The 16,241-nt window shown below is 38.0% G+C and overlaps 2 protein-coding genes across 4 annotated transcripts; both read left to right on the top strand.

Annotated features, from left to right (window-relative positions):
- Positions 1-247: 247 nt before the first annotated feature.
- Positions 248-4,859, top strand: LOC103944698. 3 transcript variants are annotated; one of them, XM_048571739.1, is made up of 7 exons: positions 248-528; positions 1,220-2,725; positions 2,821-3,498; positions 3,576-3,659; positions 3,764-3,839; positions 3,966-4,282; positions 4,444-4,859. In XM_048571739.1, the coding sequence occupies exons 2-7, from the start codon at positions 1,409-1,411 to the stop codon at positions 4,648-4,650; spliced, it is 2,679 nt and encodes an 892-aa protein (XP_048427696.1). In that variant the 5' UTR covers positions 248-528; positions 1,220-1,408; the 3' UTR covers positions 4,651-4,859. The 3 variants fall into 3 exon arrangements, with proteins under 3 accessions (XP_048427696.1, XP_009353436.1, XP_009353435.1); XM_009355161.3 differs by having other exon boundaries at positions 4,421-4,859; XM_009355160.3 differs by having other exon boundaries at positions 250-528; positions 4,417-4,859.
- A 1,155-nt stretch (positions 4,860-6,014) lies between these two features.
- On the top strand, positions 6,015-12,882 carry LOC103944700 (ABC transporter B family member 11-like). The gene is made up of 12 exons (XM_009355163.3): positions 6,015-7,687; positions 7,910-7,964; positions 8,055-8,230; positions 8,312-8,533; positions 8,619-8,857; positions 8,993-9,518; positions 9,634-9,907; positions 10,044-10,936; positions 11,066-11,332; positions 11,463-11,726; positions 11,834-12,127; positions 12,402-12,882. Exons 1-12 carry the CDS (start codon positions 7,367-7,369, stop codon positions 12,753-12,755), a joined length of 3,885 nt encoding a protein of 1,294 aa, XP_009353438.2. The 5' UTR covers positions 6,015-7,366; the 3' UTR covers positions 12,756-12,882.
- The last annotated feature ends 3,359 nt before the right edge of the window (positions 12,883-16,241 follow it).

Genomic DNA, 16,241 nt, shown 5'->3' with positions numbered 1-16,241 from the left:
TACTTGTAACCGTTACAAAAGACCTTTGGCGACGATTCAACGAATAATTATCCACTCACTGAGTCAAACTCACACAATTAAAGTCTGCAATATAAATATTTGTCTTGAATTTTAAAAGAAAAATAAAACAAATAAAAAGAAAATAAAAACTTTTTGGGGCAAAAGCCGTGTTATATGCGCCATATTTTAGTCTTTTAACTTTTTTTTTTTCTCCAATCAATTATTTGTAGGAAATAGTGAAAAATAAAAAAGAAGATTAATATCTTTACCATAAAGAACAGAAACCCTAAAAATCGGCGGGTCGAGCAATCGAGTCGAACCTATCCCACTCGCGACTCACGATTCCGAACGATCCCGGCTCGTTCTTCCTCCTTCCCCCAAATTTTTAATTTTTCCCACCAATCCGACCCTCAAAAACCCTAACTTTCCATCGATTTCCCCTCTTTCTTACGTATCAATCATCCCCAAATCCGGATTTCTCTCACCCAAATCCAAAAACTTTCGGATTCGTCGAAATTTCTGGCCCAGGTACGCAAAATTTGAGCAAGATTTTTACGTTTCAGTTTTCAGAGACATGCATGCTAGTTTTTTTCTTGGGTTTAGTGGAATCAGATTATCCCCTTTTCGTATTATTGTGTTGGAAATTTTTAGCCTTGAATTTTTTATGTTAGAAAATTTAAGCTGTATTTGTTGGTGGTTCATTGTAATTTGCATCAAATTTAGTAACTTTTGGTGTGATTATTTTTATGATGATTCTGGTAGCTACCTAAGTACAATGTTTGCTTTCTGTGCCATGATTTAGTACTTCAGTTCTTGAGGTTTTTGTTGTTTCAAGTAATTCTCTGCTGCTTCAAATGCTTAGAAAAAAAAATTATTTCGGAAGTTTTGGATTGAGTTTTGAAACCCATTTGTTGCTTGAGAAGCTTTTTTTTTATGAACTTTTTTCTGTTGAAATTTTCATTTGAACAGTTAAATGACATTTTAATACCACCTGTTGTATGTTCCTAAAACCCGGATGTCTTTTTCTGATGTTGTATCGATGTAGCAAGCACGTTTAAGAATCGTGACAGCTATTTTTTGATGTTATCTGCCTTTACCATTGTCATACTCAACGTTATGGATTTCTTGTTTGTGCTTGCTATGCTTTGTTATTGACCTGTATGTTTCCCTTAAGCTAATGCACGAAAATACAACCTTCATTTTCTTAAATCTGCTGCAGGTTCCTATTTCCTGTTGCTTGACTGTGACTGCGGTAAACACCAACGTCCTCTTTTACTAGTGTCAATGGACCATGCAACATCGCATGATCAAAGATATTGACTTCTGTTAGTGCTGAGGATACAGTGTGTGAATCAGATAACGGTAGTTTCTTGAATAAATTCTTAAATGGATTGAATTGGTAGCTACAATGCGCTCATCTGGACTTGTTGACCCTGGATGGGACCATGGCGTTGCTCAAGATGAGAGGAAGAAAAAGGTTAAATGCAATTACTGTGGAAAAATAGTTAGTGGTGGAATATACAGATTGAAGCAACATTTAGCCCGAGTTTCTGGAGAAGTTACTTATTGTGATAAAGCTCCAGATGATGTATACTTTAGTATGAAAGAAAATATGAAAGGAAGCCGTTCTCAAAAGAAACCTAGGCTTTCCGAAGATATTGGCCAAGCATATCTGAATTTCCAATCCAACGATGACGAAGAAGATGTGCATGTTGGTTATAGAAGCAAAGGAAAGCAATTGGTGGGTGAGAGGAATTTAACCATGAAATTGACTCCTCTTCGGTCGTTGGGGTATGTTGACCCTGGGTGGGAACATGGCGTTGCTCAGGATGAGAAAAAGAAAAAGGTGAAATGCAATTATTGTGAGAAAATAGTTAGTGGTGGTATCAATCGGTTTAAACAACATTTAGCTAGAATTCCTGGAGAAGTAGCACCTTGTAAACATGCTCCTGATGATGTCTATGTTAAAATAAAGGAGAATATGAAATGGCATCGTACTGGAAGGAGACAGAGACAACCCGATTCCAAGGACACGTCAAATTTTGATCCTCTGTCAGATAATGAAGACCAAGACGATGACCAAATGGAAGCTGTTCTACCGCATATGAGCCAGGAAAGCTTGATTGATGGTGATAGGAGATTGGGCCAAAATTTGAGAAATACATTCTTGTCGCTGCCTCCCAGCACTGGTTCTGAACCATTATTTAAAAGATCAAGGCTCGATTCTCTGTTCTTGACAGCTCCTAAGAGTTTTCCACCACAATCTTACAAGCAAGCAAGGGTCAGAACAATGTCAAATAAAATTCCCCACAAGGAAGTTATTTCTGGAATTTGCAAATTCTTTTACCATGCAGGAGTTCCTCTACAAGCAGCAGACTCCCTATACTTTCATAAGATGCTGGAATTGGTTGGCCAATATGGGCAGGGTATGGTTGCACCTCCAAGCCAAATAATATCTGGTCGGTTTCTACAAGAGGAAATTGCAACCATTAGAAACTACCTGGCTGAGTATAAGGCATCATGGGCAACCACTGGCTGTTCTATTATGGCCGACAGTTGGAAAGACACAGAGGGTAGAATATTGATAAACTTGTTGGCTTCCGGTCCAAATGGTGTGTACTTTGTTTCTTCAGTTGATGCCACTGAAATAGTTGAAGATGCTTTGAATTTGTTTATGTTGCTGGACAAAGTGGTTGAAGAGATGGGGGAGGAAAATGTAGTTCAGGTATGTGATTTTATTTGGGTTTTATTTGTTTCTCATATAGTTGCCCATCTCGAACTGTCTTACGCTACTAACTTTGCTTTGCGTCTAATCCCCAGGTAATCACTCCAAATACTCCTAGTTATAAAGCTGCTGGAAAGATGCTTGAGGAGAAGAGAAAGAATTTATTCTGGACCCCATGCGCCACCAGTTGTATCGATCAAACGCTTGAAGATTTTTTGAGGATAAGATGCGTAGCAGAGTGCATGGAGAAGGGCCAAAAAGTTACAAAGCTCATTTACAACCAAGTTTGGTTGTTAAATTTTATGAAGAGTGATTTCACACAGGGGAAGGAGCTTTTGAGATCATCTATCACCCGGTTTGCTTCTAGCTTTGCTACCTTACAAAGCTTGCTGGACCACAAGACTGGTCTTAAAAGAATGTTTCAATCACACAAATGGATTTCATCTCAATGCTCCAAATCATTTGAGGGAAAAGAAGTGGAAAATATTGTCTCAAATGCTGCATTTTGGAAGAAGTTACAGTTTGTTAGGAATTCAGTGGACCCGATAATGCAAATTCTTCAAAAGGTTGAGAATGGTGACCGCTTGTCAATGTCATCTATATATAATGACATGTACAGGGCAAAGATTGCAATAAAAACCATTCATGTCCGTAAATATGAACCATTTTGGAGCATTATAGAGAGTCATTGGAACACACTGTTCTACCACCCTGTATATGTAGCTGCTTACTACTTAAATCCATCATACAGATATCGACCTGATTTTATGGCGGTAGGAGAAACAATGGCTGCTTGTGTTTTTTATCATGATGTTAAGTTCTTTCCTAATCCAGATGGTAATTTGTGTAGCATACTGAGGTGATGCGTGGACTTAACGAATGCATTGTTCGGCTGGAGCCAGACAATTCAAATAGGATTTCTGCATCTATGCAGGTAATAGTTTTTTTGTACTCGATTTCATTATTTGGATCCTGAATGGTTTTATATATTGAGATGGGTCTTATTATATTTTCCCATTCTGCATCCCAACATCTCAGATTTCTGATTACAATTCTGCTAAAGCTGATTTTGGAACTGAATTGGCAATCAGTACAAGAACAGAGCTTGATCCAGGTATAGCATTAGACTGCCATGCTACATGTTTTAGATTTCCGGTATATGTAACCCATGCATTGAGCCTCTGGGCGTTATTCCACTTGCTGATACATTTCTCCGTTTTTGTTTCTTGTTTCTTATTAGCTGCATGGTGGCAACAACATGGGATAAGTTGCTTAGAGCTGCAGCGTATAGCTGTGCGTATATTGAGTCAGACATGCTCGTCTTTTGGGTGTGAGCATAACTGGAGTATATACGATCAATTGTACTGTCTGAGAAGTAATCGTTTAGCCCAAAAAAGGTTAAACGACCTCATCTACGTTCATTACAATTTACGTCTTAGAGAACAGAAATTACGGAGAAGGCCGGAAAATTCAACCTCCCTCGACAATGTGCTGTTAGAGCGGTTGCTAGATGACTGGATTGTAGATGCTGCGGAAAATGACTTGCTAGAAAATGAGGTATTTCAAGTGTAGGTTCTATTATGCGGTAGAGTGGCTTAGTTTTGTGCCATTGACACCAAAAGCTTCCTTACAAAACTACACGAAATCTTATACATTTTCTGAAATCAAGTTCTTTATCATTTCTCTGTTAGGAAGTCCTTTACAATGAAATCGAACAGGTTGATGAATACGAGAATGATCTCGTTGATTACGAATGTGGAATTGCAAATGGAGAGACTAGGAACGGATCCATTGAGCTGGTGACCTTGGCTGATGCAGATGTCAATCCGGCCAATGCTGGCGTTGCCACCGAAGATGATGACGAGGAGGAGGAGGAGGGGGCGGAAGGTGAGATGAACTTTTTCCATGATGACTTGAGTGATTAGCAAGTTGTAGACCTTCAACTAACACAAGATGCAATGGTGGTAAGGAAGCTGTGCCTTAGTGGTGTAATTATATTCCAGCTTACTTGTTTTGCAAGTTACCTATGGAAGTAAAACAGGGCGTCCTTACATGTAAATATTCGTCATCCTTTTTGCTGAAATGTTACTAACTCAACCGCTTTTTGAATTTCCAAAGCCTTTACATTGTCTAATATGATTTTATGTTAGATACACGTAACGGAATACAAATATCAGACAAATTCAGAAGAAAAAGAAAGTATTAAACGGTGGATACATAAAAAAATTTAAAATTTTAAAATCTTGCAAAATATAGGAGGTTCAAATTATTTTCTGAAAATTTCAAAATAAACCGATTCCGAAATTACCAACCAAGTTTCTTCTTTTTTCATTTATTATTTTCTTAAACTTCACATGTTTATAAACAGCTTACTCACTATTATCTTAGCATTGTGACGTTCTAATATTTTGGTTAAGTTATTAATAAAGCCTGTAAATAAAAAAACAAAACCAAAACTTTGGTGGGGCAGGATGATTGAGTACAATTGACCACCGGACATCGAAATAGGACGGGTGTGTTAAAAACGATAGAAGTGGTCAGTTTGGCCACTATAAATCATTTTTGTTCTTTCGTGAAAAATATGTCAATATTCTCGATAAGTGGAGCAGTTGGTTTGACAAAAATACTCTTAAAAATATGGTCACGTAGTTGTTCATATTACAATTTAACAAGGATATTGATTGGTTTTTTACAGAATGACCAAAATGATTTATGGTGAACAAACGTAGGGACCATTTCTATCTATTTTCATTGTCAAAGGCCAAAGTAAGGATCATGTCAATCTCAATGATCATTTTGACTAGAAAAACCTTTCATCCATAACTGAAATGTCAAATCAACCCAAGGTTACCATTACATTTCCACACTCTTTTTAGCCAAAATGATCTTTGAAATTTGTATAACTCCTTACCTTAGTCCCCTAACATTTAAAATCGATAGAAGTGGTCCATAAGTTTGTCCATCGTAAATCATTTTGATCATTCTGTGAAAAATTTCAGTTAAATAGAAAAGCATATGGAGGGGTTGATTAGATAAAAATACCCCCAATTTAACTGAGATTTATTGACGATGGACAAACTCAGAACCACTTCTATTGATTGTCAATCTAAATGACTAAAGTGATAAGTTATGTCAATCTCAGAGACCGTTCTAGCTAAAAAACTTCCAAAAAATAAAAAGAAAACTCGTCCCATCAAAGCAAAAATAAGTAGAGAACTTGAATTGCATTTCTTCCAACTCAATTCAACAAAGTAACAACCTTTTTTTCTCTCCTTACGCAAAAAATCACCAACCCATTTCCAAAAAGTGGTATAAAGCTTGTTTCTTCAATACTAAAGTTGCATCTACCATGTTTGTAAAGTATGTTTCCAATCCATAGACTATATATTCTCTCCATTAGCAGTTTTGCTTTCCTTGGCTTTGTCTTTTGATTTGATTCTTCGTTTTCGTGTTAATTAGGGCTTAATTGCATGTGTGTTGTGGAGGATGGAATTTAGTCTTGTGAGGTTGCAAAGATATGTTCTCCGTAGCTTTCTTTTTCTTCTTTTGATGTATAATACTCACAAGAATTAGCTTCCTTGCATTGCATGGTTGCTATGTGAAGCTTTTGAATTTTTTATTTTTTTTTAAGAATAATATTTCATGGCAAACTTTTGGCTGAATGATTTTTTAATTTTTGGACGAATAATCAAACTCTATATTATATTACAAGAAATTTGTCATCCATTCTTTGGAGAACTATATTTTTTTTAAGGAATTTTTTTGAAATGTCATATGAACTTATACACTTTTTTAGTTTGTCATACAAATTAAATTTTTAAACGATTTGTCATATCAATCTTCCAAAATTCTTAATTTGTCATCTTATCTCAACCCCGTTAAATTTTCCATCCAAAATAATTCACGTGCATTGCACATTAGTTGTGTTTAGGGTAATTTCAGACTTTCGACCTCATTTGCACAAGTTTTTTTTTTATTTTTTTTTTATTTTTATACAAGGATATATTTATACTAGGAGGTGGAGGAAGAAATTGATTTTGGACATTTGACCTTTTTTCACAAGCTACTTCTCTTTGGTATGAACCCAAAAATTTTGACTAGTAATAAAAAGTATGTCGCGTTCATTTCAAAAACTTAAGGTGAACTACTAAAAAATTATATTAGGCTTATTAACATGGAGTTTAACTAATTACAAGCTTTGAGAATTTAATGCGATCCACTTGTTCTTTAAAAAAGGAGTTGAAATGTCAGAAATAATCTTGAAAGAGTGTGTTGAGTTAAAAAGTTGGAAATAACCTTGAAACCAAGTCATTTGTAAGGCACATGGCTTATTTTGGGTGGCAAACTTAACAGAGTTATGATGAAATGACAAATTAATGATTTTGGAAAGTTGATATGACAAATTTCTCAAAATTTTAGTTTATATGACAAATTAAAAAAGCTGTACAAGTTCATATGATGTTTCAAATTTTTTTTCATTTTTAAAAAGAAAGTTTGGTTGCCAATTCAAACAATAAATAGTTCCTGTTGCAGCTCTGATCTCACCACCTAAGTTGTCTGACTTGCTTTGTGTTGTAAACCAAAGCAACCAACTTTCTGAAGTGCTGCTGCTCGTCAAAAACAGCAAGTTAACAGTAAGACATGGCTGAGGTAAATCCTGTGGATGGAGAGGCAGTCAAGGAGCGGGACGTGGCAGCATCAAACGGCGATTCAACCGCGGAGGATTCCGAAAACAATGCGCAAGATATGAGCAAGAGCAAGGAGGATGGCACCAAAACAGTACCATATTACAAGCTTTTCTCCTTTGCTGATTCCTTGGATTACATGCTAATGTCTGTTGGTGTGATCAGCGCCATTGGAAACGGGCTGTGTCTGCCTCTAATGAGTGTAATCATAGGAGATATGATTAATTCTTTTGGAGGAACTGGGAATACCAAAGATGTGGTGGGTGCAGTTTCTAAGGTAAATATTCTGCGGCTAAAACCAAGTAAAAACTTTTCTTTACGAATACAAATTCACTAGGAATCAAGGACTTTATAGGACTTGGAATCATGGACTCGATTCAAACCTTGTCTAGTCAAACGGTCGTTCCATTACAATTTGTGTCTGAACTTCCTTTTTTTGAACTTTTAATTTGGCTTCTGGTGTCTGCGGTTTAGTTGCTAAATAGGATCATATCCTCAGGTAGCTCTAAAGTATGTTTACTTGGCCGTGGGAGCTGGTGCTGCTGCATTTCTGCGTAAGTATTACTGAGCTCCCTTCCAGTATTGAACAAATAACTTGGCTTATTGGAAACTGAGATAATCAATTTGCTTTTGCTATATGTCAGAGATGTCTTGCTGGATGATCACCGGAGAGAGACAGGCTGCACGAATAAGAGGGTTATATTTGAAAACAATATTAAGGCAAGATGTTGGTTTTTTTGATAACGAAATAAACACTGGGGAAATTATTGGGAGGATGTCAGGTGATACTGTGCTCATTCAAGAGGCCATGGGCGAGAAGGTATCTACACGCCACAAAAAAGCCTTAAGTGATTGCCATTTTCTCTAGCAGTCTCTAATTTTTTTCATGTTCTTCTTGCAGGTAGGAAGATTTATCCAATTAATTGCAACATTCATCGGAGGCTTTATTATAGCATTTGTTAAGGGATGGCTTCTCACCCTTGTCATGCTATTGTCTATTCCCCTTCTTGTCTTCTCTGGGGCCATGATGGGCATCGTTATATCGAAGTTGGCATCCCGTGGGCAAACTGCTTATTCACTGGCATCAACTGTGGTAGAGCAGACAGTTGGTTCAATCAGAACTGTATGCCTACTTTGTCTTTAAAATAAAATTTTATTTTCTATAATCTCTTGTTATAAAACAAAAATGATGAGTATTCGCATTGCAGGTTGTCTCATTTACAGGAGAGAAACATGCCATAGCTAATTACAACAGCTCCTTAATTAAAGCTTACAAGTCGGGTGTGCACGAGGGTCTGGCTTCTGGGTTTGGGATTGGTGCTATGAGGCTTATTGTAATGTGTAGTTATGGTTTGGCCATATGGTTTGGCGGAAAGATGATAGTTGAAAAAGGATATACAGGAGGAGAAGTAATGAATGTAGTTTTTGCTGTGTTGAATGGCTCACTGTAAGTTGCAATTTAGTAAAATTTGATCAATAAATTTGGTGACCCTAGCATGATTTTACTGTTAACACCCCAAAATTTTATATTTGATGCTACAGAATGTCGAGATATGAACATGTCTCTGTGATAAATTTTCAGGTCCCTTGGGCAGGCATCTCCATGCATGAGTGCATTTGCTGCTGGAAAAGCTGCAGCTTATAAAATGTTTGAGACGATTAACAGAAAGCCTGAGATAGATACTTATGACACTAATGGGGAGCAGTTACAAGAGATCCATGGAGACATTGAACTGAGGGATGTTTATTTTAGCTATCCTGCAAGACCAGATGAACAAATATTCCGTGGATTTTCTCTCTCAATACCTAGTGGTGCAACTGCTGCTTTGGTTGGAGGAAGCGGAAGTGGTAAATCAACTGTAATCAGTTTAATTGAGAGATTTTATGACCCCCAAGCTGGTGAAGTTCTTATCGATGGTATTAATCTGAAAGAATTCCAGCTGAAATGGATCAGACAGAAAATAGGCCTTGTCAGTCAGGAACCCGTTTTGTTTACTTGTAGCATTAAAGATAACATTGCTTATGGGAAGGACCGTGCAACTAATGATGAAATAAGGGCTGCTGTTGAACTTGCTAATGCAGCTAAATTCATAGACAAACTGCCTCAGGTTAAATTCGTTTATACTTCCTCTGAGTTTGGGTGTTTCTTTGTTGATCTTACCATTTCGACACATTAAAAGATGGAAACATAGCATAATTCAGCTCATTCGATTCATTTTTTAGGGACTAGACACAATGGTTGGTGAACATGGAGCTCAGCTATCTGGGGGACAAAAGCAGAGAGTTGCCATAGCTAGAGCAATCTTGAAAGACCCAAGAATTCTACTTTTAGACGAAGCCACAAGTGCTCTCGATGCAGAATCTGAGAGAGTTGTGCAGGAGGCATTGGATAGAATTATGATTAGTCGCACTACTGTCGTTGTAGCCCATCGTTTGAGCACAGTAAGGAATGCTGACACCATTGCTGTTATACATAGAGGGACAATTGTTGAAAAAGGTAACACATTTGTTTTCTGTTCCACCATTTGAGTTCCCAGCCTTACTTTACAAAAAAAAAAAAAATTTGAAGTATCGTTACCATAATCTGAATTAATTAATGAGTACTGCACATACTGAACTCTTCAAGTGAGCAGGACCACATTCTGAGCTAATTAAGGACTCTGAGGGAGCATATAGCCGGCTTATAAGGTTGCAAGAAATGAGCAGAGTGTCAGAAAAGACGACTGTGAATGATCAAAATAGGCCAGAAATTAGTAGTGTGGATTCTCGGAGACATGCAAGTCCAAGATTTTCAAACTTACGATCCATAAGCTGGGGATCATCTGGGAGAGGAAATAGTGGTCGTCATTCCCTCTCAATCTCATTTGGTGTGCCCACTGCAGTAGGTGTCCTTGAAGCAGCACATGCAGGATCAGATATTCCTGACTCAAAATCATCAAGAGTGCCTCCAGAAGTCTCGCTTCGCCGCCTAGCTTACCTGAACAAGCCAGAGATCCCAGTCTTGTTACTAGGTACTATAGCTGCAGCGGTCGATGGGGTATTCTTACCTTTTTTGGGGGTATTATTTGCCTGTGTAACCAAAACCTTCTTTGAGCCACCGCATGAAGTCCGAAAGGATTCAAAGTTCTGGGCATTAATCTGTATTGTTCTTGGACTGGGATCTTCCATAGCACATCCATTAAGACAATACCTTTTCGCTGTCGCGGGTTGTAGGTTAATAAAACGAGTCCGATCGATGTGCTTTGAGAAGGTGGTTTACATGGAAGTAAGTTGGTTTGACGATCCTGAGCACTCAAGTGGTGCAATTGGTGCAAGGCTTTCTGCAGATGCAGCTTCTTTGCGGGGGCTGGTTGGAGATGGTCTTGGTTTGGTTGTTCAGAACTTAGCAACTGCAGTTGCTGGTTTGGTGACTGCTTTTATGGCAAATTGGCAACTTTCTCTTATAGTTCTTGTTTTGCTGCCTCTGTTAGGAGTAAATGGATATTTTCAAGTCAAATTCATGAAAGGATTCAGTGCGGATGCGAAGGTATTTCTCTGCAATCCAAAAATTGGAAAAGAATTATAGTATACAACTTGTAATCGATGCAGTTCAAAACATGATCCGATCTCACATACATGATATGTATAAGGCTAATTTTTATCATTATGGTTGCAGAAAATGTACGAGGAGGCAAGCCAAGTAGCGAATGATGCTGTAGGGAATATCAGAACAATTGCTTCCTTCTGTGCCGAAGAGAAGGTGATTGAATTGTACCAGAAAAAATGTGAAGGCCCAATTAAGAAAGGGATTAGACAAGGGTTAATCAGTGGGATAGGATTTGGGCTATCCTTCTTTTTTATGTATTCCGTGCACGCCACTAGTTTTTACGCAGGAGCCCGACTTGTTTCAGCTGGAAAGACAACATTCTCCGATGTTTTCCGAGTAAGTTATTTTACCTTGCCCTACAAGTCTGTAAGTAGTAAACGGCACAGAAAACTGGTTCCTATGTCTGAACTCTGCTAAACAAGTACTTGTTACTTGAAGTAAAAAAAATTGCTCTTCTGGTTTGTAGGTTTTCTTTGCTCTCACTATGGCAACAGTTGGAGTGTCTCAGTCGGGTTCCCTAGCCCCTGATGTAAGTAAAGCAAAGAGCTCTGCTGCTTCTATATTTGCGATTCTCGATCGAAAATCAACAATAGACTCCAGTGACGAATCTGGAACAACTATAGAAAATGTGAAGGGAGAAATTGAATTACGCCACGTCAACTTTAAGTACCCAACTCGACCTGACGTGCTAATCTTCCAGGACCTTTGCTTGACCATTCGTCACGGCAAGGTAACTTAGTAGCATGCTGATTCTTCTTTTACTCGTTTTCACTTAATTCATAAGATTGAACCTCGTAGTCTAATATGCAATTTTGGAAATGTATTTTGTGTTTTCAGACAGTTGCTCTGGTTGGAGAAAGTGGAAGTGGGAAATCGACAGTCATCTCATTGTTGCAGAGATTTTATGATCCTGATTCTGGTCACATTACACTAGATGGAATCGAAATCCAAAAGCTACAGTTGAAGTGGTTGAGACAGCAAATGGGGCTAGTGAGCCAGGAGCCTGTGTTGTTTAATGAAACCATCCGAGCCAACATTGCATATGGAAAGGAAGGGGATGCAACAGAAGCTGAAATTATAGCTGCAGCAGAATTGGCAAACGCTCACAAGTTCATTAGTAGTTTACAACAGGTAGGCACTTACTTGAGAACTTCGTCGATTTGTTTATGATCAATACTCTGAAAATAATGGTCGAGCCACCTCAAATAGATGACGATTTCGAAGTTCCATACGAAAACATAAAGATCAAGCCAAATCAGTCATGAAGATTTCGATCTTTATGTTTGTGATGCATGTTCGTATTACTTATCACTGAAAAAATATTACGGTGTTGCTTACAAGACAATGACTAGTTAATGAAGTTTTACAAAATTATTCAGAATGTTAACTGCGGAAACCAATGCAGGGTTACGATACAATAGTAGGAGAGCGGGGGGTTCAACTGTCCGGCGGACAGAAGCAAAGGGTGGCAATCGCAAGGGCTATAATGAAGGCACCAAAGATTTTACTACTAGATGAAGCCACAAGTGCTCTTGACGCTGAATCCGAACGAGTTGTTCAAGACGCATTGGACCGAGTCATGGTGGATCGAACCGCGGTGGTGGTTGCTCATCGGTTATCCACGATTAGGAGTGCAGATTTAATCGCGGTGGTGAAAAATGGAGTCATTGCAGAGAAAGGAAAGCATGAAACTTTGATCAATGTCAAGGATGGCATTTATGCTTCTTTGGTTGCATTCCATGCAAGTGCCTCATCTTAGTGATCTGCTTTTCAATTATTATACTGCAGTAACTTAGAAATTCCAAGGAAAATAGGTATGCATAAGCTTATTTTAGGTGATTCTCACTTTACTGCCCTCAAGTATCATGAAATTTGTACTTTGCTTCTCTCTGTTTTTTTTTCCGTCTCTCTTTCATACTTAAAGTTATGATTTGCTCCCAAAATCAAACTTTCATTAGTCTAGCCTTTAAATTCTTCGTTAAACAATGACGTGGCAGGTCTTGGCTCATTATAGTTTGATAGGTTTACACTTCACATAAATTTTCCCTTTTAACTTCCCTTTTTTTTAATACATGCAAGAAATATTTAAGCAGAGCAATTCGAATACGTGACTTTCCGCTTGAACTACAAGCTCCTTGTGATTTTATCCTTTAGTTTCATTTTTGTAAATTTTAAAAGATTGAAGGGGTTGTGATCTTTGACATTGTTGGGAGTATGAATCCACCTCAAAGAAAGTACGACTTATAAATAAGTTAGACTACTTTTCATATCGTTAATTGATTTTATAATAGAACCTCAACTTTTTTAGACATCTAAAGCGCCCCCTCAATGGGAAAATCAAATTACTCTTCATACATAGTCTCCATTCTTCTGTATAAAACTGACAGAAGTCCTCCAAGAGGGTTAAAGCAAGGAAATAAGGAGCTGCGGAAAAATTTCTGGATCAGTCACTGATCACTTGTGATGGCGACGCAAAAGAAGTCGTATTTGATGCCATTATTTTTGTTTCGCTACGATTTTTTTCTTATTCCTTTTGCTCATTTCGTTAAACTGCAAAGCATCATATGCTACCTAGTATTATATGCTTACAGTAACGTAGCACATAAGCAAATAAAAATAAAAGGATAATACTTGCATCCCCAATGTGGAGGATGCATATATTCTTTATTTGTGAATAACATATCTTAACTAAATAAATTAAGGATTGGAACAATTCAATTTGTTGATCTTCATATGAAGATCACTCCTAGAAAAAAGCATTCAAATTGAAGATTGTTTTCTCAACCACACGTATCAAATAAATGGACGGTTCATCGTGAATAAAACATATCAAATAAACGGACGATTCATCATGAATAAAACGTATCAAATAAATGGATAATTCATCGTGAATATGTTACTTAGTACCTACACCGTCGATTTGTTCTATACATTTGAATGACTAAATGATCTCCGATTGAAATGATTTTGTAGAAGTGTTCTTCAAATGACGATTAAGAAATTGAACAATTCTAATTATTCAATCAAAATACATCATTCGCAAATAAGAAAATTTGTGCATCCCTGCATGGAGATGCAAGTAGTATTCATAATGGAATGCTAGAGAACAAAATTAATTGATTTTTTTCTCTTTCTCATCAATCTATCAAATTGTTGAAGGATTTTTCCTTTTTAGGAGGGTAAATGCACACATCATATAAACTAAATGGCAAAAGGCATATAAATGACATTTTACCGTGGTGACAGAAAATAATGATATTTATGCATCATGGAGTGGGTTCGATTCCACCGACTCCCTTTTCTTCTAATAACTAACTACATCCACTACTGCTAGCTTTTGTTAAAAAAAAAAAATGCATAAAACTGTACTTTATATACAGTATATATATTCTCTCTCTAAGCACTTTTCTACATATGCTATTAAAAATATATCAAAAAATTTATTAACCGTCTATTTTTCTTTTTTGAATTTTTGACATACGATAATCATAGCCGTTCATTAAATCAGTTTTGTACCATGACAACCTTTAAATTGAATAAAAAAAATTTTCCTAAAAATCATCTTGATAATAAGCAGTACTGGTTCTAATTATAAAGTTTAAATCGTAAAATGAAGCCAAATCGTTGTTCCAACGACTCCTTGCTTATAAATGGGACAGATTTTTCAATGTAATCGGTACGCGGGTGGTACATTACATGTCATTAAACAAATTATGGGATATGTGTGCTAAAATGTTAATATCTTAAAAAATAAAATTTCTTACCATTCCTATTAAAACACCCTATTAAAACACGTGGTGTTGCATTTGTATTTCTGTCACAACTAAAAATTTCTCGATAAATGAACCGCTGGACACCAAAGGAGGACGTCTGCGTCGCCAGTTGCTAGCAGCCAAACGGAGTATCTCAATGCAAGTATCCTAATCCCACTACAACCCAACCTTACCATTACATTTCAATACTTCCAAAATCGAAGGACATAAAAAACCCAATTCAACCAGAGGTCGGAGCAACCAATCAACCCAACCTTCAAAGATACATACATACATACATATATATATATATATATGTATATAGGGAAGTGTTTGTAACAACCCGTTCCGGGATTTACGTAAGAAAATGGGTATTTTTGTATTTTTCACTATGTTTGGGGCATACCTTCCTTTTTAAAATTGTTTTTGATCCTTAATTGGTGAGCCCAAGAGGCCCACCCCTGTTTTGTCCCCCGGTTCCCTTCCCTTTTCTATTTTTTTCTGAAAAGTCTTCTCCTTTCTTCTCTCTTTCTTCCTCCGTGCTCTCTCTTTCCCCCTTCCTCTCGGTGCTCTTTTCTCCGAGCAGAACACACCCACACACACACACACACACCCATGCCCACGCCTATAACTCTTTTCTAACCCCGTGGTTGTGTTTTGGGACGTCAAACCACGAAGAAACCACCTCGGGAGACATTTCTCAGTTTTCCGGCGAGCACCGCCCCTTTCGAGGCGATTTCCGGCCAAACCACGGCGAGTTGGCCGGCGTGCGAGGTATCAATCTCTTCGTCTCGCTGAGTACTACAACTTTCCTTCTTGTTTCACCTAATTTCATTGAGTATTGAAGAAGTTATGCTCATTTGAAAACTTACCCAGTTTCCGGCGAACACCCGTGGCTTCCAGGCTGTTTTCCGGCCAACTCCGACCACGATGACGGGAACCAAGGGTATATTTTGATTCCTTACCTTCGGGGCTTCAATTTGGTATATTGAATGACATGTTTTGGTTGAGTTTTGAGCTCCAACGGAGCTTGGGAATTCTTCGGCCGAAATCCGGCCTTCCCCCTCCTTGGAATCTGGCGACCACCAAACCCAAAGGCCTTAGGGCCTAGGTTGCAGCCCAAAACCCATATCCCCTTTTTAATTAGGCCTTGGGCCGTGAGGTTCAAAAACCCAAACCCATTTTCCTTTTTACCCAAACCCAACCCACTTAAAAAAAAAAACCTAACCCTAAACCCATTAGACCCAAACCCTTAGGCCCAACCCGGATCCAACCCAAGTCCAAACCCAATTCACCTAAAACCTAAACCCATTTACCCTAACCCAAACCCTAAAGCCCAAACCCGTGACCCTGACCCGTTGACCCGGACCCTGACCCGTTGACCCTGACCCGTTGACCCGGTCAACGGTCAGCGTTGACTTTGACCTCGGGGTTGACTTTTTGGGTTTTCGTACGGGACCCCTCCTAGGCTAATTTCGACGTCCTGAACCCGT

Source organism: the organism of the source record quoted next, unplaced genomic scaffold, assembly GCF_019419815.1.
Source record: "Pyrus x bretschneideri cultivar Hongxiangsu unplaced genomic scaffold, Pyrus_bretschneideri_v1 Contig6, whole genome shotgun sequence".
Classification (NCBI taxonomy): domain Eukaryota; kingdom Viridiplantae; phylum Streptophyta; class Magnoliopsida; order Rosales; family Rosaceae; genus Pyrus; species Pyrus x bretschneideri.
The sequence above is the reverse complement of the archived record's forward strand: the minus strand, read 5'-3'. Positions and strand labels throughout refer to the sequence as shown.